This window comes from Globicephala melas, chromosome 1 (assembly GCF_963455315.2).
Source record: "Globicephala melas chromosome 1, mGloMel1.2, whole genome shotgun sequence".
Classification (NCBI taxonomy): domain Eukaryota; kingdom Metazoa; phylum Chordata; class Mammalia; order Artiodactyla; family Delphinidae; genus Globicephala; species Globicephala melas.
Genome location: NC_083314.1, coordinates 168,121,211 through 168,147,109, shown reverse-complemented (window position 1 = coordinate 168,147,109; position 25,899 = coordinate 168,121,211). Strand labels below are relative to the sequence as shown.

General features: G+C 55.2%; 1 protein-coding gene across 2 annotated transcripts; it reads left to right on the top strand.

Moving 5' to 3' along the window:
• Positions 1-1,302: 1,302 nt before the first annotated feature.
• Positions 1,303-25,695, top strand: LDLRAP1 (low density lipoprotein receptor adaptor protein 1). 2 transcript variants are annotated; one of them, XM_060309473.1, is made up of 9 exons: positions 1,303-1,507; positions 9,923-10,065; positions 10,884-10,996; positions 13,314-13,428; positions 18,968-19,040; positions 19,426-19,512; positions 20,036-20,166; positions 21,848-21,879; positions 23,665-25,695. In XM_060309473.1, the coding sequence occupies exons 1-9, from the start codon at positions 1,420-1,422 to the stop codon at positions 23,807-23,809; spliced, it is 927 nt and encodes a 308-aa protein (XP_060165456.1). In that variant the 5' UTR covers positions 1,303-1,419; the 3' UTR covers positions 23,810-25,695. The 2 variants fall into 2 exon arrangements, with proteins under 2 accessions (XP_060165456.1, XP_030729891.1); XM_030874031.2 differs by having other exon boundaries at positions 21,845-21,879.
• The last annotated feature ends 204 nt before the right edge of the window (positions 25,696-25,899 follow it).

The window sequence follows — 25,899 nt, the reverse complement described above, 5'->3', positions numbered from 1 at the left end:
TGTGGAATAGGTATTGTTGCCCCTTATACAGATGAGGCTCAGAAAGGTGAATTCACAACCACCAAAAGGAGGAAAGCTGAGTTCAGACTCCTGGCATTCTACTCTAGCCTAAGGCACTGGGTTTGAGTTCGATCCTGGCCTCTGACTTGCAGAGACCTGCAGTGAGTGCTTCTCTCCCAGGCCTTGGGCTCTTATCTGTAAAGTGGGTCTACTGCTGGCCGCAGTGTTGCTGAAGCAAAGGACAGAACGGCCGAAAAGCACTTAGCTTATAGAGGAATGCCAGCCTCCCTGTCCCGCTGGTGACAGCACAGTCCTGTTTTTCCCCCAACATGGGAACAGGACTCCTGCCTTCTGAGCCAGAAGCAATCCCAGAGACGGAAGGTCAGCTTACTGATGCAACATGCCCACCCCCCAGAAGCCAGGCTGTGGCCTGGATATATGTGCTCTCCTTTTGACTCCCTTTGGTAAAGCCTGACAAGAAGGTACAGGATTCTAGAGAGAATTCTAAATCCTGGACTTAGAACATCTGTGCTTGAGGAATTCTAGAATCCAGACTCCTCTTGAAGTGCCTCCTATCAAGCAGGGCAGGCTCTGGGTCAAGGTCTGGTAGATTGGAAGGATGACTAGAGACAGGATCTCATCTCACTTTACAGATAAAGATTAAGACCCAGAGAGGGGAAGGATTTGCCTGAGGTCAGTCACACTGAAAGTCAGTGCTAGAACTAAGACTCCTTTCCCCACACCTCAGAGCATAACACCAAGGCCACACCACCTCTGAGGCTACTTGGGGAGTAGGGTGGGCAGGGGGCAGCCCAGAGTGCCCAGGTGGTGCCAGGGAGCAGGCTGAGTCTGTTGGGCGAGTAAAGTGCCCAACGGGTCTTGCTAAGGCAAACTTTATACTCCGGCCCTGGTCCCAGCAAAATTCTACCACCGTCAGCTCTTTCCAAGCCTCCCACTGCGATGGGCATCACCTTCCTCTTGTACAAGCCCATTCTCTCCCGTCCTCAGTCTCCCCATCTGTAAAATGGTCTCCAAGTAACTTTCAGCTGTCTAGAAATCCTAGGCCAGCGCCTCCCGCGGCGGGAGAAGCGGCTCTCGGACCCTCAGCCTCCTACCTGGTGGGAAATAAGGGGTTTGGGGAGATAGAGGAAAAGAGAGGGCGTCGAGGGCTTTCGGCTCGCTGCCTCAGGGGCGCCCTTTGTCTGGACAGCCTGGGGCAACTAGGGCAGAGACCGGGCGAGGCGGGGCCGGGGGCGGAGCCTGGCCAGCCCTCGCCCCGCCCCGGCGGACGTCGGCGCGGAGCTCGCGCGGGGGAGGGGAAGAGCGCGGAGCCCGTGAGCCACCCGGCCCCGGCGGAAAGTTTTCCCTGTCGGAGTTTTGGCTGCGGCGGCGGCGGCGGCGGCGGCGGCCCGAGCGGCTATGGACGCACTCAAGTCCGCCGGGCGGGCGCTGATCAGGAGCCCCAGCCTCGCCAAGCAGAGCTGGGGGGGCGGCGGCCGGCACCGGAGTGAGTGCGTGCGCGACCACCGGGGCCCGGCGGGGGTCGGGCGGGGGTCGGGGCGCACGGACGCCCCTCCTCAGAGTCCCGGGACGGTGGGGGGGAGAGGCAGGGCCTGAGTCGCGCCCTGCGGTCCGGAGCGACCTTACCCGGCCCTGCGGGATTTGGGGTCGCCGAGGGTCAAGCTGCGTTCCTACTCCCGTCCCCATTCTGTGCGGCTGGGGAGGAAGGGCAGAAGCTGGGGGAAGAAACCGGAGCTCGGGGTCCCCAGGTGCGGGCTGCAGTCGGAGGGAGGTTGCAGGTCAGAGGAAGAGACTTGCGCGACCCCAGCACGTCCCCTCTTTGGACAGCCAGGGGAGGCAGGAGCTCAGCGTCGGTACCCGGGGGAGGGAGCAGGGGGCAGGGGCTTGGGAAGATACCCCCATCCCGCACCCCAGCACTCTGGCCCCGAGGTCAGCGGCCGGCGGGAGCCCCCTTGCCCCCTTCCCCCACCACGCGGTTACCTTTTGACTCCCGGGCGCCCAGAAGCCGACTCAGTGTGAGCCGGGGTTTGCAGGTACCTACTTGAAGTTGGGGGCGAGGCTCAACCTGGGGTCTCGGGAGGTACCTACCACACACCAGCCCATCTAGACCTCGTTGTCCCCTCCTCTGGCTGGGTCCAGGTGCCACGGCCGGCCTCCTGGCTATTTTTGAAACCTGTTTGTTTCTCGCACCTCCCCGCTTGAACTTCCGATGTCCCTGGGTGCCCGGGCGAATGGCAGACTCTGCCGCCACCTCTCCCAGGGGCGTCTGGGAGCCTGAGAGGAACCTCATCCGGCTCCCCCTCCTCTCCCTGTCTCCAGTTACTCTCAGGGAACCCGTCACCTGGCACCCTCCCCTGAGGCCTGAGAAACCCAGCCCTTTTCACAAGGAGAAACGGAGGGGCTTGTCTGGGGTCACTCAAGCCTTCCTGGTAGATATGGAGCCGAAGGCAGGACTCCTGCACACTGCCCCCCATGCCCCAACCGCCTGGGACCCTGGCCTCTCCAGGCACCAGGAAGCCGCTGTCAGTACAGTCACACCCCACCCCCTTCCCTCTTGGCCTTCCAGGGCTCCGCCAGGGGAGCCCTAGTTCGCTAGGCCCAGGAGAGGCCCAGGAGTGCCAGCGTGTCTGGGCCTAGGGAGCCTGCCCTGCCCCGCCTCTTGCCCGGCTGTGTGGTTCCAGCTGTGCCTGCCTCCTAAACCAAGACAAGACTGGCATTGGGAACGTGGGCTGGTGTCTACTGGTGGGGGTGGGGTCAGAGACCATTAGGACTGGACTAGCCAGGGATGCACCCATCTCCCACATTTATTGACTCCCAAAATAGCTCCTTTAAATATTTGTGGGATTTGATCAGGACTGAGAATGACGGCCTGTTCCAGTGGGGGAACCCTGCAGTTTTCTCTAGGGATAAGGGAGGGGGGTGGGGCTCTGGGCAAGGGAAGGAAACTCAGGAGCCCCCCCTTCCCTTGGCGTCCTTCACTCGATATGGGGAAGGGTGAGAGTTAGCCACCTTGGATGGTGGAAAAGAGTTTCTCCTGCCTGCTCTGATGTTGGACAAGTCACTTTTCCTTTCTGAACCTCAGTTTCCTCATCCGCAAAATGGACATAACAGTTCTAACCCGGTAGGGATGTTGAGAAGGTTGTTGACAGTAACACTTCCTTCTGGCACCTAACTGGTGGTTTCCTTCTCCCCCATTCCCCTTCCCGCTGCCTGTCATGTGGACCTTCAACATGATACTTAGTGTGGTGGAAAGAGTTTTGGGGGGCTCAGAGCCTGTCTACGTCTGTGGAGGAAAGAAGAGGAAAGAAGAGCCTTCCTATTAGGCAGACCCCAGTAAGCCCAGAGTGCCATCCTGGAGCCTTCTAGACCCAGAATAAGCGAGGTCGAATCCCCACCTGTCCCTGGTTATTAAATCAGTTTTCTGATCTGTAAACTGTTAATAACAGGAGTACCCACCACAGATTTTTTTTGGGTTAACTGAAATCATGTTTTGCCTGGCATAGAGAAAGAGGTCAGTAAATGGTAACTACTGCTTTTGTCCCTCTACCTTTTACATAGTGTTTTTGCCTCCATTAGTGCATTTGCTCCTCAGAGGTGACAGAGCAGGGATTCCTATCAGATTCATTTCTCAGATAAAGGAGCCTGAGGCTCAGGGAAGTGGAGTCACTGGCCCCGACATGGCCACAAGTAGAGAGGGAAGCCATGCGGTGTGTCTGGGGTGGAAGTGCTGGGGCAGCCTGGCCTGTGGTGGTGTCCCAGCCAGGCCTTGGACCCAACCCTCAAGAAGGTCTGAGCACTGTGCTTGAGTTTTGGGGTCAGGCTGAAGCCACTGGAGTTAAGGTTATATATTTTTTTTTAATGTTTAATTTTTATTTATTTATATTTTCTTATTAGTCACCCATTTTATACACATCAGTGTGTACAAGATTAGATTTGATACCCGCTGTTGGCTGTGACTTGCTCCTCACCCCTCAAGGCCCTCAGCTGGGATCAGCGTGATCATTGTTTTATTTGCAGAGAAACTGGAGCCCAGAGAAGGACTTGCCTGAGGTCCCAGAGCAAAGCCAGCGGCAGACAGCTTTCTTTGCCCTGAACCTCATGGCTCCCTGTCTCCCAGTTAGTGCTGACTTTGAAGGAGGGCTCTCTCCTTCTCCCACACGTGGCTTTTCCCCCCACCTCTTTGGAAACCATAAATATTCTGTCTCAGTCCCTGCCCTGGGTTTTCCTTTCGTCCAGCTGCCTGGAAGGGTGGTTCACCCTGGCCCCTCCATACGCTTATTTCCAAGAGGACTCCCTCTGACCCTCGGGCTCCTCTACGGGTTGTCAGAGAACTCCATGAGAATGGGTAAAAACAAAGCTGGTTTCAACAAAGCTGGTTCATGGTGGTAGGCGGGGGACGGAAGATCTATTCATCCTTATTTATAATGTTTATAATGAAAAATATAAATAAAGCCCAAACCATAATACGTATTGAGCACTGACTGTGTGTCGGGCACTGTTAGAGGTGTCGGTGAGTCTGCGGAATGCGTCCATCTCTCTTCAGATAGCGCCAGCCCTCTGGGGGAGGAGGTAGACAGCATGACCAGGGTGCAGATAAGTGGGGTGCTTGTGGGTAGTGGTGACGCCAAGAGGAGAAAGATAAAGCAGGTGAGGAAATGATGGGTGGTGTCTTTGTTTGGGTTCTTCTAGAAGCAGATGCTGAGATAGGGATCTGAGTAAAGTCACTTATTTGGGAAGAGATCCCAGGAAATGTTCGTAGGAGAAGCAAGAAGGGAAAGGAGTCCAAAGAGTGGACAACACGAAGCCAGTTTCCATTGTGGGCGGCTGGGATGCCACCTGTGGGGAGCTCTGGAGCAGTTACTCCATTTGAGGGGCAGTTCCTGTCAGTGGTGGGAGGGGGCTGCTGGGAACAGGAGCTCTTACTGCCCCAGCCCCCATGGGCATCTGAGTCTCCGGCAGCCAGAGAGTGGCGTGTCAGGTGGCGTGTGTGGAAATGGTACCCGCCGAGGAGATAAAGGTGGGGCACTGAGAGTGTCAGTGCAGGGGGTCAGGGAAGGCCTCTCGGAGAAGGTGTGGAACACACATAAGAATACAGTACAAGGAGGGAGGAATCTGGGAACAGCATTCCAGCCAGAGGGAACAGCAAGTGCAAGGGACATTTAACTGGAGGCTGGGACGCTGCTTCTCACAGGTCTGGCGGCAGAGGGAGGGGTGTGTGGCTTGAAGGAGTCAGGTCACCCACTGCCCACTGAAAGTGAGCCAGACGCTCCTTTCAGGCAGCCTCCAGGACAGGATACCCGTTCTTGGATGACCCCGAGCCTGGCCCTGCTCATGGGAAGGGGCTTGGTGGGCTGCAGGAGAGGGCAGAGAGCACAGCTATGGATTCAAGGCCCAGCACTGTGGATTGAGTCATGGCCAGACACCTCTGAGCGTCTTCATCTGTGAAATGGGAGTCCTACTATATCCTTGACTCTTCTCATAAAGTACTGCAAATGGCTATGTACACATTAAGGCTCTTTGCACTTGACCCTTGGTAATGACACAACACTCACACTTGGTATCTACCAGGTACCGTTCTAAGCCTACCTCGTGTATACTAATTTCATCCTCACAGCAACCCCATAGGGTGGGTACAGTTGTTGTCCCCATTTTTAAATGACGAAACCAAGGACCAGGGAGGTAGAGTGACTATGAACCCCACAGCCCGTCTCCAGACCTCATCATTTTAACCTTGACAGCATATTTTTTTCTTACAGTAAAGTAGGTACTTAGGAATGGTAGCTGCTGCTATTATCTTTTTTTTTTTTTTTTTTTTTTTGGCCGTGCCCCACAGCTTGCAGGATCTTATTTCCCGACCAGGGATTGAACCCGGGCCCCCGCAGTGAAAGCGCCGAGTCCTAAACACTGGACCGCAGGGAATTACCTTTTTGAAATTATTATTTTCTTTTGATAGTCTTAACAACTTCTCCAATTTGCCTCGCACTTTTCACATGCTGAGCCTTTTTCTGATGATGCTCCTGCAGGCCTGAGCCCATTTGTCAGATAAGGAGACTGTGGCCTAGGGAAGCAACCACACTCCAGGTCACAGCAGAGCTTGGGTCCTCTTTTGAGGTGTCACTCTGTGGCTTCTGAGGCCATATCCCCACCAGGCCGGAGGAGGCTGGAGGCCAGGACCCCTGCTGGAGGTTCCCCCCTGGCCCATGGGTTTGGCTGCAGCTCCGATGTTCCAGGCACCAGCCAGGCTGGGTCTCCCAGGGCAGCAGAAGGGGCACAAGGGCACAAGAGCTCTGACGCCTGCGCAGGGGCCCGCTTAATAAGAAAAGAGTATATGTTTGCAGCTACAAGTTAGACTGGGCATATGGTCCATCCATCCCCAGCTAATTCTGACAGCAGTTCATCTGTAAAATCGTAAAGTTAAAATAGTGCAGTCATTACCCACGACCGGGCCAAAAATAACGAGGACCGGAACAGCGCTGTGGACTCAGGCCTGTATTTGCCTGGGGGCCTCTGGGAGCTCTTCCTGAAACCCTGGGCTCCTCCTGGGAAGGAGCACATGGCCTCCAGCCTATCCGAGGTGGCTGGATGGTGACCGGGCCGGTGTGGCAGTGAACCCTACCTCTGTCTTTATTGAGTGCTCTTTGGTTCCGGTTTCTTCAGGGAGGGAGTGGGGTGTGAGAGAACTTATACCTCACTGAAGAGATGAATCATGCCCAGAAGTATGGGCGCGGAGGCAGGGTTCCCTGGAGGGGCAGGAGGATCTCTGCTGGGCCTGGGAGGGGCAGGGAGAAGTAGAATGAGACAGCAGCAACATTGAGCGGGGATGCCCCTTCTCCATACTAGCTCCTGGGGGAGGCAGACATGCGTGGCAGTCCTTCAAGAGGAAAACACACAGCAGGCAGCAGCTTGGTGGTTGTGATATGGCTGTGGGAGGAAGAGAAGGAGATCCATACTCAGGAGGGGCAGAGAAACCCCTGACAGCAGGGACAGGCCCCAGGAGGCAAAACCATGGGTGGGGCCCTGTGCTAAGCACATTACATTTTATTGGCTCATTATCTCATCAAAGGGTCACCACAGCCCTGTGAGCTGGAGACATTTGCTTCTCCCACTTTATAGAAGAGAGAGCTGAGGCTCAGGGAAATTAACTTGCTCAGGCTCACTCAGTGGATTCGAGGATTCAGGCCCTTGCTCTTAACCACTAGGCTATACTGCCTCAAAGAAGGCCTTCCTGGAGGAGGCTGGGTGCGAGGGGTTTCAATCAAGCAAAGGGAAGGGCATTTCTGGTAGAGGGAGCTCCTTGAGCAAAGGCACAGAAGTGGGAAAGTAAATGTAACGTCATGGGAAGAAGCTGTGTCTAATTGGATCGTCTGCTGTGTGCGTGCCTGCATGTGTGTGTGTGTGCTTGCGTGCAGGGATATTGGGGGGAGACGAGGCTGGGCAACCTGTAATTTCGCAACAGTCCTTGTGGGAGTTGCCTGTAGTGCTTTGGGAGCTGGGGTCCCTCTGGTTGCTGTGTGACCTTGCACAAGTCCCATCCTTCTCTGGGCCTCAGTTTTATCGTCTGTCAAGTGAGGAGGTTGGGCAGAGGGTCTCTGAGGCTGATGAGTGGCAACCAGTCTACCAGGGCTCTGTTCCAGGAGGCCATAGAAGAGGGGAAGGGTCAGGCCAGGGAAGGAGGATTGCAGAAAAATGCCGAGTATTTCAGAGGTCAGGGGGGACTGGGGAATGTTTTGACAGCAAAGAGGTCGTCTGTGACCTTGGCAAGCTTTGGCCCTTTTGGAATGGAGGGAGCGGAAGTGGATTTGGAGAGGGGCCAGGAAAGGGCTGAGCTGGCGGAAATGGGAGAGAGAAGACATGAAAATGGGGAGAGGAAGGATGTTTGCTGTGGGGCAGGGATGGGTAATGAGATGAACAAGGCCACCCCTGATGGATTGGTATTGCCAGCCAGGAGCCTTTTATTGAGAAACAGTCCAAAGCCTTTAAATCAGAGGGAATAGGGCTGCAGTTGATTAGCAATGTCTGCCAAGGACACAGGCGACAGGCATGGCAGCACATAGTCTGCCGCCCTTGCTTAGATGAATATTGAGTTGAAAGTGGTGGTCCAGGCATCTCCATACAGAGAGGAAGCCTCAGGAATTAAGAATTATGGGGGGAAATACCTCTGGCTCTAGGAACTTCTCCATGACCTTTTGCTAAACTGAGGGTAGTTTGCCTCATGGCAAGATAGCGTTCGCCTGATGGTTAGGAACTTGGGCTTTAAGTGTCAAATAGACAAATAATTTGGCAAATTACTTGTCCTTTGAGCCTCAGTTTCCTCCTCTGTGAAATGGGAATGAAAGAATGCCAGCTTGCGAGGTAGCCGTGAGTGTTAGAGGTAGTGGTGAGAGCTGCTGCTTTGTTGTTACTGTAGCTCTGTTTTGCCCTGACGGTGGCAATATTCTTGGTTTCTTTGAGAGCAAGGCCCATGTCTGAGTTGCTCCAGGGTTCCCATCACCAAACCCAGGACTGGGACACCTCGGGGACTTTCTGATTCTCTTTGGAGGATCAAATGAAATAGACTCATGGTTGATGGGACAGAGGATGGGGTCACTTTGGGGTCTTCTCAGTGGGGGTTGGCTTCATGTGGGGTGGAGGCCTAAGGGCAGAGGCTGGAGGGCAGTGGTCCAGGGTCCAGAGCTGAGGATGGGGTTGGGGCGTTGCAGGCCTGAAAGCCTTGGGGTTGTCTGGGTTCCTTCACTCAGGAATGCCAGCTGCATGCCAGGCTCTGGATGACAGGTTAACAAATTCCTCCTCACCTGGGTCTCAGTTTGGGAGACGAGGTACTCCTGTGAATTCTTGTATGACCCCTCCCACAGTGAAGACCACACTTCCCCTCCTGTCCCTCTGCCTGCTCAGGGCCTTCTCTCATGTGGGTGGGGTGAAATGGAGGCCTCTTTTCAACTCTCCCTCCTGGTCTGTTTCACCACCCAGTGAGCCAGGCTCATCCCCTCATTTCCCAACCTTCCTGACCTCAGTCGTGATCAGAGCTTTCAGAGGACCCTTCCCATGTGTCCTGCTGTGTGCCGTTGCTGTAGCCCAGGCATTATTAGTCTCAAAGAGGAGAGGGGCCTTCCCCAAGACCATGCAGGTGGGGGGAAGCAGAGCTGGGATTCGAACCCAGGTCTTCCGGATTCAGTGGCCTTCCTATGATGGTTTTTGAGCAGTCACCTCCCCCTTTCCCCACTAAGCCTTACCCCACGCCCACCCTCCTTGGGCTGCTGTCTCTTTCCTGGTCTCCCTCCTCCCTACCTTTTGGTCTCTGTGGCTGTGCAGATGGAGGAAAGCAGGCCAGGCTGGGGCCATGGGAACCACCCAGTTTTGAATTCTGACTCCAACCCTTTCCTCATTGTATGTGGCCTTTGTCTGACGACTTCACCTCTCTGAGCCTCAGTTTCCTAATCCGTAAAGTGGGAATAACACCCATCTCACCGGATTGCGTTGAAGATTCAATAAGAAAATGGCATGGTTTGCCCTCAGCAAGTGTTAACATTGAAGTTAAGAGTTTGGGCTTCGGATTTGAAAATAAGAGTTTGATTCTTGGCTGTTGCACTTGCTGGCTCTGTGGATTTGGTCATGTGATTTCGCCTCCCTGGGCCTCAGTGTCTTTGTCTGTAAATGGGTATGATAAAAGTGTCTGCCTCATAGGTCCTCATGAGGGTCAATGAGAAGATTTTATGTAACACTTCCTACCATGGTGCCTGGTACGTACTAGAAAATGTTATTCCTTTATTAAAGATAAAAGTAATGATAGATGGGGGGACCCCAATGTCCCTGCTGGGTCTTCCTAGGAGACGGGGGCTGCAGACGCTGCCGCTGTGGTGGGCCCTGCCCAGCGGGGTCTGAGCGCCTGTCCTCCTGTGCCCAGAGCTGCCCGAGAACTGGACAGACACTCGGGAGACGCTGCTCGAGGGCATGCTCTTCAGCCTCAAGTACCTGGGCATGACGCTGGTGGAGCAGCCCAAGGGTGAGGAGCTGTCGGCCGCCGCCGTCAAGAGGATCGTGGCCACGGTGAGCCCAGTCAGGGTGGGGCGTGGGAGCACGAGGAAGGGGTAGCTCCTTCTGGGGCTTGGGGGGTCAGCACCCATCCCCTGCATATCACCCTGACTGAACGTGTTACAGCTGCCCTGCCCCTGCGTCCCCCCGCGTCCAGCTTAGAGAGTCGAGAGGGCAGCCATTGGGCTGGCAGGGTCCGGCCAGTGTCCTCCTCTCCAGCTGCTGTGGCCGTGGCCTCTCTAAGCCTCCCCTCCCTCAGCTCAGGCCACCGGCCGAGGGTTGGTAGCTTCGTGCCAGGGAGGGATAGTGGGAGGGCTGCTGGCACCCAGCCACTTGCCCTGTGGCCTGAGGGACTGGATTTCCTCCCCAGCTCTGAGTGAGCACGTGCCCTATGAGTTCGCCTCTCTTGGTGGTCTCGGCCCCCTCTGCTCAGGCCCTGGCAGGTACAGTGGGTGGAGCGTGGAGTCCCCATCCTGCTGGGCTGTGATAGTGCGTTCAGCCCTCAAAGTCTGAGGTCCCTCCTAGCTGTGTGTCCTTGGGCAACTCCCTTAACCCCTCTGAGTCTGGTTTCTCCTGAGGCAAGTCCCTGCCGCCTGTGAGGATGACTCGAGGTCCCGTGCTTGGCAGACAGCAGGTACTCAGTGAGTGACATTTGCCCCTATTTTTATTAGAAGAAGGTCTTGGCTGAATTGTCTTCCCCATCATGTCTGCCGGTCACCTAAGGTGAGGCCTCCCGTGGGCCTCGCGTCTGGGGCTTAGAGCAGCTGGGTGTAGCCCACGAGGGTGGGTCCCAAGTGGGTAGGTAGGCTTCTCTGACCCACGTCTGCCCCAAGGCCAAGGCCAGTGGGAAGAAGCTGCAGAAGGTGACTCTCAAGGTGTCGCCACGGGGGATCATCCTGACCGACAACATCACCAACCAGCTCATTGAGAACGTGTCCATTTACAGGTACGCTCAGCATTGCCCACATTCAGTCTGCTGCTCGGGGCAGCGGATGGAGTGCTTTGTCTGAATCCAGACCCTACCACTTCCTATCTGGGTGACCTGGGGGCCTTAGTTCCCTCATCTGTGTGTGGGGTTGGAAGCAGGTCCCGCCCGGTGTGCGGTTATGAAGCCCTGGATGCCCCGCGCCTGGCTCACAGTGAGCGTGTGGCTAATGGCAGTTGCTGCTGCCATTATCACTAGTTGCAGCCGGCCTGGGACACCCCTGCCCCCCACCCCACCCCCAAGTGTGCTGCTGAGTCAGGCTTGGAGCAGAGAGCTGCACAGTCACTGCCTTTTTCGCTGGGAATGCAGCAGCTCAGCTCTGGACATCTGGCCAGGTGTCCAGGGAGGTCTCAGGCAGAGTCTGAGGCCAGAGTGTAGATGATCTCTGTAGAGGGTGGGCACTGTTCACAGGGCAACAGACCCGGCCCTTGGAGCCTCAGGCTGTCCCCGCCTCTCTCTTAGCTGGTCAGTTGTAAAATTTCAGAGCTGGAAGAGACAGGCAGCTCAGGTCCATTTTCCAGGTGGGGAAGCTGAGACCCAGAGAGGCAATTGCCCAAGGCCACGTGGTGAGATAGTGGCCGAGCTACGCCCAGGACACCGAGGCCAGAGTTCTGTCAGGCCTCTCGTCCCTGCACTCTCTTGCCTTGTCTCCGAGCAGGTGGCTCAGCTGGCTGGAGCAAAGCCAGTACTGGGGTTGGGGGGTGGTGGTGGGAGGGTGGATGTGTGTTGAGGGCATGGTTTTCGAGTTTCTAGCTGGTGTCCAAGTACCTGCTCTGCTGAGGTCTGTGCCGGGTGAGCAATCAGACCCAGCCCCTGCCTTCAAGGAGCTTCCAGTCTAGGAGGGGATGGAGCAGAGGACATGGGAGATAGAGTATAAGTGTTTCCCAAGAGGGCAGAGAAGGAGAGGCCTGCCTGGGGAAACTTGGGAGGACCTCTCACGGGAGGAGGCGCCTTGCTGGGGCTTGAAAAATAGAATCTAGTTGAGTGATACCGAAGACCCAGGGCATTGAGGACAGGAGGCTGGATCCCCTGGGTTGGAGAAGAGGCAGTTGGGAACCTGGCACCCCCTCCTTCTGCCCACCTGGGGGTTTTAAGTGGTGATGATCCCTTTGTCAATGCCTGTGATTGAAACTGGGGCCGCATGAGGTGAGGGCGTCTGCTGAGCTTCTGTCCCACCCCTGGGCTGCCAGCTCCTCTTCTGATTGGGATTCCCAGGATGACTGGAGACAGCGGGGAGGGATCAGACAAGGGGGGAGAAGGTGTTTCAAGAGAAGGGAGCTGCTGTGTCTCCCTCCTACGCCCCCGCCCTACTCCCAGCTCCTTTTCCCCTGGCCACAGCTCCAAGAGAAGCTGTCATTAGTCTCAGTCACCCTGGGAGAGATGGGCCTGTAACTCATCTGACCTGTGCGCAGGGGTGTGATCAAAGGGAGGGCAGGTGGGGGACACTCAGGTGAAGGGCATTGTGGGCAGGGTAGTGTCCTGCCCCCCTTTCCAGCTGGTTAGCACAAACTCTTAAGAGGCAGCATGGCAGTGGTTATGGCCTCCGGAAACTAGCCTGGTGGTCTGAGACTCTTAGCCTTAGTATTCTCACCTGAAAAGTGGGGATAGTACTAGAACGCATCTCAGAGGGCAGTGAGGTGATATCTAGAACATTGCCTGGTGTACAGTAAGGGCTCACCTACTACTATTTAGGGATGTGGCTCAGTAGAGGGGGGATGTGCCCTTCCTCCAGTCTTTTTTTTTAAATTTAATTTATTTATTTTTGGCTGTGTTGGGTCTTCATTGCTGCATGTGGGCTTTCTCTAGTTGCAGTGAGCGGAAGCTACTCTTCATTGTGGTGCGCGGGCTTCCCATTGCAGTGGCTTCTCTTGTTGCAGAGCACGGGCTCTAGGCACACGGGCTCAGTAGTTGTGGCTCGTGGGCTGTAGAGCGCGGGCTCAGTTGTTGTGGCGCACGGGCTTAGTTGCTCCGCGGCATGTGGGATCTTCCCGGACCAGGGCTCGAACCTGTGTCCCCTGCATTGGCAGACGGATTCTTAACCACTGTGCCACCAGGGAAGCCCTTCCTCCAGTCTTTACCACCACTCCTTCTTGCCTAGCCTGGGTTTCCCCACTCTCCCGCACCCCATGGATGGCCCAGGATGCTAGGCCCAGAGTCCCACCCTGGTGGAGTGGGATGGCAGGCTTTCTGGAACTCAGGGGAGATGCTCTAAGGGGCTTTCGGGATGCAGTCAGGCCCCTGTGCCGGAGTCTGGTGACACTTGCCACTTGCCTTTCAGAATCTCCTACTGCACAGCAGACAAGATGCATGACAAAGTGTTTGCGTACATCGCACAGAGCCAGCACAACGAGAATCTTGAGTGCCACGCTTTCCTCTGCACCAAGCGGAAGATGGTCAGTGGGGAGAGGCTGGGCTTGAGCAGGCTCTAGCCTCGCCTTGGCAGCCCTGCCTTGGGGGCCCTGACTGGGGGGAAGGCAGGACCCAAAGGTGACATCAGTTAAAGAAAGTCTGAAGTCCCTGGGAACCTCAAGTGGGTGCTGAGAGCTGAGGGCACCGTGTAGGGCTACAGTCAGGTGGGCCACCTGTCAGGATGGGCTGCCCTCGGCTGGCCTGTGGGCAGCGACAAGCCCTCGTTCCCAGTGAGTGCCCTGAGCCGCTTCCTCTCTACAATGTGATTTGATGGATTTGAGGTCTGGGGCGGGGGGGGTCTCCTGTCACTATAAGGTGCAGGGCCTTATAGGGATTAGTCTCTAGAGACTGGTGATCAGAGGTGCCCAGTGTGAAAGGCAAAGGCGAGAGCCCTCAGAGGACCCGGCTCGCTGTGGCCGGAGAAGGGAGGGAAATGGCCATATTTTGGTACCTACTCTGTGCCTGTTTCAGTGGTAATCTTTAAGGTACCGTCTCATTTACTCCTCGGAACAACTCTGCAAGGTGGGCGCTGTAACTGCATTCATTGTTTTTATTTTTAATTTTTTGTTAATTTTTTTTAATTTTTATTTTTTTGCGGTACGCGGGCCTCTCACTGTTGTGGCCTCTCCCGTTGCGGAGCACAGGCTCCGGATGCGCAGGCTCAGCGGCCATGGCTCACGGGCCCAGCCACTCCGCGGCATGTGGGATCTTCCCAGACTGGGGCACGAACCCGTGTCCCCTGCATCGGCAGGTGGACTCTCAACCACTGCGCCACCAGGGAAGCCCTTATTTTTATTTTTAATGAGGAAACAGCCTCACAGAGGTCAGCTCTCTTGCTGAAGATGATGTAGCTAGCTGTCATCTAGCAGAGGGTGCCGTTAGCTAGCAGAGGGTCTAAACCCACGTTTCTTCTCTCTTTGCATGGCTGTGAGGAGCCAGGAGTCCCTCACCCCATTTCCAGGACGCCCTGACACATCTAGCTGGGACGAGCTGGACCTCAGTGGTCTCTGGGCTTTTGTCTTGAACTTCGTGGCAAGCAGCTGGAGGGAGTCAGCCTTTGGCATTGAAGTTTTTGTTTCTGAGGCCCCCGAGATCTGAGCATCCGCCCTGTAAGGAGGTTCCCGACATTTATTGATTTAGTATTGTCCTCTGTTAACCTCTGTGTGCGAAGCCCAGAGCCCCAGTTCCTGTGCCCTGTGGTCCTTGTAGCCAAGGAGACAGGATCCATTCCCCTTCCCATGTCATCAAGGACATATCCAGGACATCACAGTCTTAAAGTGACCCCCACCCCGCCCAGGCTTTCTGCTACCCCTCAGGGCCCTCTTCTCCAACTTCAGAGCCAGTGGAGCATCTTCCAGTCTCCCTCTCTGCTCTGTCATCACATTGCTATTTCTGACTCTCACCCTCCTGCCTCCCTCTCATAAGGTCCTTTGTGATTGGGCCCGCTGGGTAATCCAGGATAATCCCCCATCTCAAAGTCCTTAACTTAATCACATCTGCAAAGTTCCTTTTGACATGTATAGTAACATTCACAGGTTCTAGGGATCAGTATGTGGACATCTTACCAGGGGGTGGGGTGGGGTGGGGTGGAGGGAGTACGATTCAGCCTACCACAGGTCTTGTGGGAGGAGCACTGTAGGAGGAGACAGACCAGGGGCCTGATCCTCTGTGACTGTGGATAAGACCCTGACCTTCTTTGGGCTGCATGCCATCAACAGAATGAGGAGGTCACCTCAATGACCTCCAGGATTGTTCTGAAAGGTCTCAGTTTCTTTTGTGCACCTTGTTTCTTCCCTGCAGACTCGATGTCGCCAGCCACTCACCCGGGGCCTCATGATGCCCTAGGTCCCTGAGCTGCGGTGGCTTCTCCCGTGACAGCCTTGTTCCCACAGAACAAGCTCATTATGTCCCCATTGTTTGTCTCTTCCTCCCCACTGACCAGAGCAGGCACTGGGCAGGGGCAGCTGGCCCTCAGCCATTGCTGCAGTGCAGGGGCTCCCAACATGTAGAGGCTTCCTCTGGGATGGGGAGGTCGGGGGTAAAAGCAAGTGGATGCTGGCCCAGTGGCTAAGGGAGCCTGGCCTTGGGCCAGAGGACTTTAGACAGGCTTGAACAAAACCCGTCTACCCCAGGCCAAGAGGTCAGGTACTGGGGAAAACAGCCAGCCTGCTTGGCGCTGACAGCAGAGCCATCGGGCAGAGGGACGGGCTCCTGCTGGACACCCAGGGCCCAGACTCTTCGCTTTTGGCCCATGTGCATCAGGAGCGGCTGGATATTGGCTTGTCCATCTCCAGCCTTTCCCACCTGGCCTCCCCATTTCAGGGAGCCCTGGGGAGGTCCCTTGGAGAGACAGCCCAGCCCAGGGCGGTGTCAGTAGACCACCTGATGTGTGTGGTGTCCTTGTGGCTCCCAAGGCCTCAGCTGAGCCCAAGCTGCCAGTGTGTTATGGCCTTGTGGTCTGGCCACGTTGGAGACCTTGAGACTCTCAGGGCGGAGCGGACGTCTCTGAGGAGGAGGCAGGAGGTGAAATGGGCGCCTCAGTCCACATCCCGCCTGCTGGCAGGTCCCTCCACGTGCTTGCTGCTGCCTGTCCCAGGCTGAGCTCCGTGTCGGGCACTGGGGACCCAGGGTGGCCGTGAAGATGCGAACCAGGCAACGGGAGAGAAGAGCCGGGATTCAGTAACGGGCATACAGGGAGCTTGGTTCTCAGGCGGAGGTTATTAAGTCACTCTGGAGGTGGCACATGAAGAGTTCTCAGAGGAGACATTTTGAGGTGGGCTTTGAAGGTTGAGTAGTAAGTAGGAGTTTGCCAGGCCAAGCAAAATGGGGCAGGGTGGTGGGGGGGGGGTGCACTCCAGCACAGGAATCAGCACGTGCAAAGACACAGAGGTGCAAAGTGAAGTGGTATGATTGGGGGTTGGGGGTTCAGACGTCACCAGAGCCTGGGTGGATGGCTAGGTAGAGTCAGCCTCAGGGGAGCCTTGAATTTGCACGCTGACGTAGCCCTCAGTCGTTCTGGCCAAGGGCCCAGAGCCTCCACATCCCCACCCTTCCTTGCTGGGCTGCCTGAATGAGCAAGAAGCCTAGGACCCACCCAGATCGAGGGGCAGATGGGTCCCTTTCTGGGTCACCCACCAGTTCAGCTCAGCTCAGGCAGCCCAACCGCCTGGCCTCTCTTTCCCTGTGGCTTCTATTGGGCATGGCCAGGATAAGGTTCTGTACAAAGAAGTGTTTCCATCTGCCCACCTGGGAGCCCTCAGCCAGCACTTCAGCCTCTGGGCTCTGAAGTGAAGGTGCCGTTGCTGGCATCGGTGGGGAGCCCAGGGTTGTAGTACAGGTGGGCTCCCTGATTCCACCTGGGGTCGGGCGCGGCAGGGCTATTCTCCCTCCCAGGCCACTGGCATTCCTCAGGTCATCCTTTTGTGCAGTGATTTATGCTTCTGGGCAGCAGGGCTGTACAGGGCACCTGGCCCGACTTGGTTTGAGAACCTGGTTGGGGTCCTGGATTCCGGGGTCCTGGCCCAGCTCTGCAGCCCTAAGCTAGACCTGGTCCCCGTGAGAAGCTAATAGCCTGGTTACCCAGAACAAGACAGGGACGTCAAAAACTAGGCAAGGCAGTACCTGGTCAGGGTAATAAGACAGACCCAGAGGCCAGAGGCACTCAGGAGGGGCAGGCTCCTGGCCTGCGGAGTCAAGGAGGGCTTTTCGGTGGGCAGGCCTGAGCAATCCTTCCATCGCTAGTGCCTAGATTCCTGCAGTCGCCCAGGAAAACGGGGCCCACCCCCTCCCAGTCTCTGCCCAGCCACCTGCATGCATCTGCATCTTGAGTTATATTGGGTTTAACTTGCAGCTCAGGACTTCGGGGTGAAAGGGCGGGGATGTATGCAAATGAACAAGCAGATTTATGCAAAAACAGTGTCAGGCTTGTGCCCTCAGATTTCCTGGAGGCAAAAATAATGGCGTTCCCATCTCCCTGCCACACTGGGTGACCAGCCCTTGCTTGGGTGTATAGTGATCTGACTCTGGCTGGTAATTAGCCCATATATTTATTTCATGGGCAATTCTCAATGGTAACTGGGTCTATTAAACTTGATCCAGACGTGACAGCTTAAATTGTAAACAGCTGTGAAGAGTTTCATACTTAATTACCATATTTAAGTTTTGCCATAAAGCGCCCGTACTTCCATCAAAAATGTAAATGACAGAGACATTCAAATGAGATTTTATACTTCGTGAAATTTAATTGGCATGGATCAGTCAGCTTGTTTAGGGATTTTAAATTTTAAAAAAGTTTTAAAGGCAGTAGCCACAGATTCATTTCTCAATTAAATTGAGTTGTCTGGCGGAGGCGAAGGGAGTGGGGCCGAGGCGGGTTAGGCCTGAACCTGTCGTACACTTGAAAGAGTCTGGCGGCTTTCTTCCCCAGGCCGAGCTTGCAGAGGACGCTACATGTCGCTTCCGGCTACAGTTGCGAGCTCTGGGACTTCCACTCCCAGAAGCTGAACTGATTAACTCTGAACTGGAATCAGAGAGGAAAGGGCTGGGTTGAAGGTGGGCTAAGGGTAGGTCCTGGCTGGAGTGTAAGGCCTCAGGAGACCTGCCCCTGGGCAAATGCAATTCAGCCACCATCCTAGACACCCCTGGAGGGCTCTGGGAAACAGGGGTGTTCAGAGTCGATGCTTGCCTTCAGGGAGCACCCAGGTGGGGTGACACAGGCATGTGAGCTGGTGACACTTTCATATGCGTGACACCAGAGAGAGGTAGGCAGGGCTGTGGAAGCCCAGTGCCTGTGACGCGACATGATGTGACGTGAGAGAGGTGGTGACATTTGAGTTGGGTTTGAAGGAGTAGATGGGAGTCCCCCAGGGATTGAGGGACAAGGTGTGGCCCTTCTTTACAGGTGGGTTATGGCACTGGATGGTTTTAGTCTTCTGCCCTGGGCCCTCATTGACATATCGCGCCTGCCAGGAAATGTAGAAGCCTCCTCCTGCCTCTCTGGCATTCAGTCATAAGCCCCTCTGACCCAGCGTAGTAGTAACCAGAGTCTAACCTTTGCCTCTCCAGCTGTGGCTCATTCAGGCAGTGGCGGGGCCCTTTCCAACTCTGGCTTTTCTGTTCTCTCATTTTAAGGACTAAGTTACTGTGTGCAGTCCTCAGGTAATTAGAGAGGACTTCTCGGAGGAAATAAGCCTCACAGTTACTTGCATTTAGGGGAACTCAAAGGCGAAGGAAAAAAGTAGAGGTGAATAGCCATTGCCAAGGTGGGGACTGGAGTACCCGTGGGAATCTTGGCTGGGCTCCACGTAGTGAAGAGGGGGCCCAGCTGCCTGGGGAAGGTGTGACCTCATTACCTCAGCTTTGGTGGTGTGGGAGGGGCCAGGACGCTGCCTCCACCAATCAGGCATTCCAGAGCCTGGGACAGCCAGGGTGGGCCTGGCCTGGAGTCCCTGGGCCTCCAGTTGAGACTTGCGTTTACCTGCCTAACACTGTACCCCTCCCTCGACCCCACTTCCTGTTTTTCAGGCCCAGGCTGTCACCCTCACAGTAGCCCAGGCCTTCAAAGTTGCTTTTGAGTTTTGGCAGGTATCCAAGGAAGGTGAGTCTTGTTTGCGGACATGGTGGGTGGGGTGTGCAGGGGCATTGAAGGCGACCAGCAGAGCAGTTGGGGCGGGGAGGATGGTAAAGGCTCTGGAGTCAGGCCTGGACTGGTCGTCCGCTTCATCGCCTGTCTGGTTTGTGGCTTTGCACAGGCCCCTTCACCTCCGAGTCTCAGTTTCCCCATCTGAAGAATTGGGAGCAGTTGTCTCCGTCCCCCAGGGTCCTTGTGAGGATTAAGTGAAATATGCAGAGTTCCTTTTCTCCATTCTGGAGACCTAACACCTGCCCGCTGAGACTGGCCACAGCCTACCCCTTGCCCAGTGATGGCTAGGGATGGAGTGCTGGGGTCGGGGGCTCCAACGCGCTGTGCCTTGGTCCCACAGAGAAGGAGAAGAGGGAGAAAACCAGCGAAGACGGAGGGGACATCCTGGCGGGGGGCCGCCGAGACAGCACCCCTTCGCTGAAGAGCCGTGAGTCTTGGGCGGGGGAGGGGCTGCATGGCATGGGACCCTTCATCCAGAGGGCCCCCCTCCCTCCTGGGCTGGGGTAAACTCCTGGGTTTTTATCTTTGTTTTGGTGTTAAATAAATAATGCTTGTTTATTATAGAGAAATTAGCAAATGCAGGTAAAGGGGGAAAATTACTTGTTTTGGTGCATGTTCCTCCAGATATGTCCCTGTACAGGTATATAAACCTGTGTATACATCTCTCCCTATACACTTTACATCTTGTTGTGTGATCTCTTAAAAAACTTAATACCTGTTGTGAATATGGGTTTCAGCCTAAACCATGAGTGGGAGAGAGCTTCCCACCCTGTGGGCAGCCGTCCAGCTGCTTCGGGAGGTGCAAGGTGGGGCTCTGGGTGGTCTGGGTGGAAAGGGCTGGAAAGGCCATGCCCAAGGAGGGAGTCGGGACCAGGGTAGCCCAGGAGGCTCCAGGATGGGGCTGGGAGACAGGAACCTCCTCTCCTCCTGACGTACCTGACCCCTCATAGTGGTCGCCACTGGGAACCTGCTGGACCTGGAAGAGACAGCCAAGGCCCCACTGTCCACGGTCAGTGCTAACACCGCTAACATGGACGAGGCACCGCGACCTCAAGCCTTAAACAGCAGCAGCGTTGTCTGGGTGAGTGGTCGTGTGGCCTGGGGACCCCCCAGGATCCAGTGAGCCTTGGCCTGATCCCTGGATGAGGCCTAAGGCAGCTCCAAGGTGCAGACCCTGGAGCCCGTGACTTGCAGGCCTCCAGGAGGGCCTGACCCAGCCCAGCAGCCAGACCCAGGGTAGGGGATGAACAATGTCCCCTTTGAACCTAGGGCTGCGTCCCCAGCAGCCTTGGCTCCCGGCACAGCTGTCTCCTCACAATGCCTGGCCTCTTGGCCTGAGCATCCATGGCTCTGCCCACTGCAGGACCAGCCAAAGGCCCCCTTGTTCTCGGCATGGGCACTTCGCTCCTGAAGCCTCTCCCCGTCGGCCCCCTGAACGCGGAGCCTGAGACTCAGGCAGGCAGCCTGGCCCTTGACTCACTCTGTGACCCGGGGCAAGCACTCTGACCTCTCTTTGTCTCAGCTTTTTCACTTCTTTAGTGATGATGATGACCTCTGCCTGCAGAATCTCCCAGAGGAACATAATTTTTTAATTTAAAAAATTAGAAATTTTTTTCATTTGGAAATAATTTCAGACTGATAAAAAATTACAGAAATGGTACAAAGAATTCCTGTTCCTCTTCATACAGATTCCTCAGTTGTTAACATCTTACATAACCACGTTACAAAGATCAAAATTGTTAACATTTATGCAACACTTATATAATCTACAGACCTGATTCACATTTCTCCACTTGTCCCTCCAATGTCCTTTTTCTAGTCCAGGATCTATTGCAGAATGACATGTTACTTTACTTGTCATGTCTCTTTTTTTTTTACGTTTTTGCAAAATCTTTTTTTTTAATCTGTATTAGAGTATAATTGCTTTACACTGTTGTTTTAGTTTCTGCTGTACAACTAAGTGAATCAGCCACATGTATACATATGTCCCCATATCCGTTCCTTCTTGCATCTCCCTCCCACCCTCCCTATCCCACCGCTCTAGGTTGTCACAAAGCATCGAACTGATCTCCCTGTGCTATGCACGTCTCTTTAATTTTAAAAATCTGGAACATTGATGGACTTGAAAACCTATCAAATCCCATTGCCTGTTGGGGGCCACCCAGTGTCCCCCAAGCAGGCGCTGCGAGCCTGTTCTCTGCAGTCTGGGAACCAGCCTTGCCACCTGCCCGTCCTCCCGGAGGCTGTGGAGGGAGCCTTGCCCATTGTTTTCCCACCTAGGCTGTGGCATTCCTGCCATCAGCTATCCCTTGTGAGCTTGGAATTTGGGCTCAGCTTCTGAAAGTGGATGAAAGCTAGAAAACCTTCTTCCCATCCTCCCTCTTGGAATTTGAAAGCTGTAGAGGTCGTCCGGTCCAACCCCCTCATTTTGTGGAAGGAAAAGCTGAGTCTCAAAGAGGAGCAGTGACTTGCCTAAGGTGTTGCTGAGTCGTGGCAGAGCTGGGAATTGAACCCCCAGGTCTTTAGGCACCTAGGTGCCCTTTCTCCTGTCCCACATCCCAGGTTTGGGTCCCTGTGCTGAGATGCTGGTGGCAGTAGCCAGGTGGGAGGCCTGCCTGTGCCTGTTCCTCTAGGCGCCCACCAGACTCTTACGCTTGTGTGCCACGTCCCTATAGCTTACCCAGGGCTGGGACAAACCCCGGCTGCGAGCACGGGCTCCCCCTCTGAGGGTTCTTATCTCCTGCTTTGTTTTCCCCAAGGAGCTGGATGATGGCCTGGATGAAGCATTTTCAAGGTAACGTTAGGTGGGCTCCTGGTGCTGGGGGAGGAGGCCTGGCCCTTGGGGGTTGGTCTCCAGGGCCCTTTGCCATGTCTGAGAATGTGAACTCTGACCTTCCCCAGAGCAAAAATCTCAACTCAGATACCTCCAGGGGTGGGGAGCTCACTATCTGGCTAGGTCTGCCAGAAAGTTCTTGCTGTTGAATCAAAAGCTATTCCTGGTGACCGCTCTACCACAGGTTGAGCTGAACTGAACACACTACAGCTCAGGTTGGCTTCCTCTTCCTACACCTGGTGTAGCCTTCAAAAATGGGCTTTTCTGCAGGCTTTGTTCCTTCCAGAGGTTTTGCATTTATGGAAAGGGGCAGGGAGAAGGCAGTGGGTTTTTTTTTGTTTTTTTTGGTTTTTTTTTGGCAGTACGTGGGCCTCTCACTGTTGTGGCCTCTCCCGTTGCGGAGCACAGGCTCCGGACACGCAGGCTCAGCGGCCATGGCTCACGGGCCCAGCCGCTCCACGGCATGTGGGATCTTCCCAGACCGGGGCACGAACCCGTGTCCCCTGCATCGGCAGGCAGGCTCTCAACCACTGCGCCACCAGGGAAGCTCAAAGGCAGTGTTTAATTAAGCCCATGGAGCATTACGTAGAGGAGGGATGTGAGTCCCATTAGGAGATATTTGGTCTAACCAGAGGCTGGTGGCATTTCCCCCTTTTCCAGGGGCCATCTCTGTCCATGGCTGCCTTCAGCTTGGGGACACGCCACCAAGAAGGCTGGCTGAGGAGAGGCCTGGGCAGCTCAGGCTTCCGAGCACTGGGCCCTGGTCAGCCAGGCCTTCCTTTCTCCCTTGGGACCCTCAGCAGCCCCCTACAGCCCTCCCCCACTTCCCCATCCCCTTCCTGCCAGAACCAGTGGAAACCTCTCGGTGCAGCCCAGGTCGGGGGAGCGGCGTATGTGGCCCCTTCATGATTCTTTTTACCATCTTCCCAGCTTCTCTGACTGACTACAACCCCCTTGTTTGAAGGAAATCTTTCATTCACTTTTTCCAGATTACTAAATTGTCTTGTGCCCTTAATGAACAACTTGGAAAATCAGCAAAGCGTTAAACAGGAAATAACACCATCCCATAATCCCACAGCCCTGACTTTGGGGCTTAATTCACGCTAATCCTATACATATACATTTTTTTGCATTGATCAGCTCATCATATTTGCATTTGGGGATCCTGATTTTCACTTACTGCTGGTGTATCAGGAGCATTTCTCCAGGCTGTTAAAAACTCCTTGTAAACACCTCATTCACTGACTGCCTCATGTTCTTTTAAGGACATGGGCCGTAATTTATTTAACTCTCCCTATTCTTGGTACGTTCAGTTGTGCCCCTTTTTGAATTTACTTTGTGAACAGCACTGTGTTGAACATAGTTAAAGCCAGTGGTCTTCCATGGTTGCCCCAGGCTCGCTCTCACGCATGCCCCTCTCTGCGCTGGCAGCGCTGCCCTTTCTCCTCTTTCCTGGCATTTCCTGATGGAGCTGTGGACGGTGTGGGTGCCCCAGCCTCTCCGTGGTGGGAACGCCACTGCCTGCCCCACAGTTTTCTGAGCCCCTTGACCCTCAAGGGTAGGCTCTCTGGTTAGAGGCGCCACCTCTACTGACATCCGGGTCTTGCTTCTTTGGCCATGTGTCCTGCCGTTTTCCCACCCACGTCCTCTCACTTCTGACCCTGGTGCTGGCCAGGCTGGACCAGCTCCTCGGGGCCCCGCCAGCCCCTTGCCTGGGCCCCCGGCTCACACAGCTCTGCCTTCCAGGCTTGCCCAATCTCGGACGAACCCTCAGGTCCTGGACACTGGACTGACAGCACAGGACATTCATTACGCCCAGTGCCTCTCTCCTGTCGACTGGGACAAGCCTGACAGCGGTGGCGCCGAGCCGGATGACCTCTTCAACTTCTGAGGCCTGGGGCTGGCGGGACACGTGACAAACCAAAGCCACCCACGTCGGGGGCGGGGGCCAGCTCCAGGACCCCCAGCCAGTGTCCTTCAGTCGGCAGCGCTGTCAGTCTGCAGATGAGAGCTGCAACCAGTCAAGCAGAGGGAAGGAGAGATTCTTTTTTAACCCAGTTCTTTCTCTGAGAACTGAAAGTTGCCTTGAATATTTATTCAGTGACTCCTGGTTCAACTCAGAAGCTGGTTGTGCATCAGGCGCGAGCGCAGTGTTATAACCAGCTTTCTGCCCTCTCTTGAGCGAGCTCTGCTCCACTGTGGGTGTCAGGATGGTGGCCAAAGCATTTCTTGTCCCTTCTCTTCAAGGGCCCAGATTTCCCTGGAGGTGCCCTTGCTCCTTACTGAAAGTAGTCGGATCGTTCATTTCTGTCATCCTTTGAGCACAGGAGGGCGACACAGCCGCGGGAGGAGACTGTGACATCCAGCCCGCCTTCCGTGGGGGGCCCAGCGGGCCGGGGCTTGGGCTCCTGGCCCTGGGGGCTCTCAGAGACAGAGGGGCAGCCCCTGACCAAAGACAACACGTGGCAGGCACTTTAAAGCACACACAGCAGGTGTGGCCCCCAGCTCCTCGACGGTGCTGCGTTGCGTAGAGCTTTCTTTCTGCCCTTCTTCCGAGAGACGAGGCCCAAAGTCCCCGGCGGTGCTTGGAACCGGTGTAACTGGCTGCCCTGGACTCCCAGAGTCTGCCTGCCGCGGTGGGGTCATCTGTGTGACCACCTCCTGCAGAGCTCCCATCCCGCCCTTCCCCCTCCACGTGGATGAAGTTTTCCCGCGCCGCTCTTTGGTCTGAGCCCCACCTCCCCGTACTTCCTGAGATAGTGCGTGAAACCTAACACCTAGATTTGTTTGCGAATGTTTGGTTGCCAGTTTCTAGATGAGGAAACTGAGACCACGCGCGTGGAAGGGGTAGAGTCAGGAGTAGAACCCAGATCTGGTGCCAAAGCTGCCTTCTCACCCACACCTCTCACAACTCGCACCTCCTTTTTTCTAGCTTTGTTGTCCTCCCAGGAACCAAAAAGCCCCAGCTATTTTCTGACCAAAATGTGTTTCATAACAAACCATCTGGTGCCTTTACTCACGTAACTGGCATGAGCCTGTGTGCCCTGCTAGCTGTCTCGCTGTTGATTTCTGTGGAAATGGAAGTGTTTGAAGTCTGCTAATTCAGAGGGTGAAACAGAACCAAACTTCATAAGCATCACGCTGTTCCTTCCTGATGCTCCGACCCCAGGTCGGGGACGTACCAGCAGCAACCTGCCTTCAGAGTCTCCCCTCCTCTCCTTTCACCCCCATGGGGCTCCCAGCAAAGCCGCCAGCACCTTCTTCATCCTCGGGTGCCTCCCAGGCCTGGCTTTACCAAGCTTAAGTCTCTGGTGATAGTCGGAGCAGGTTTCACCAGCCCAGGAAACACACCGTTTCTTAGAATCTACGTATCTAACTAAGCATCTGAATCAAAACACAGAGACAGGAGTGCCTGGGTGAGAGGTGGGGTGGGATTGCCTTTATCAAAATGTAAAGATAACTTCCGTTCCCTGGCCCAGCTCCTGCACCCCCGCTGCCCACCCCAGATCTCCTTGGTATCAGCCCCTGTATTTGTCATGAGGCAACAGGGCTTGGACCTGACACAGGCCACCCTTGGCACGAGAGTCCAGGAGACCTGAGAAAGGCTGTGCTGTGTTTGTGTGAGTCTCCATGGGGCCTTCATCTGGTCTCTGGCCAACAGTGGTCAGTGTGCTCCCCTTGTGTCTACAAATAAGTTTTGTTGTGCTTTACTTTGTGTTGCTGTAAAGGAAGTTCTAATGAGGAAAAAAATAAGTAATAAATGTTCTCTTTTTGAAATACAAAGAGCACTTGCGTGGAGTGTCGTGGTGGCCGCGTAGGAGCGTGGCCTTGGGCAGCCCCTGCCCTGGGTGGTTGGAGCAGTGGTGGCCACAGACCCAGACATGGGGGATAACGGTCTGTGAGGGCCCCCTTGCCACCAGGCAGATGGGTTGTGCCATGAGGTCATCTCTGGATAGCTTAGTGAGCTCAGCACTGGAGAGG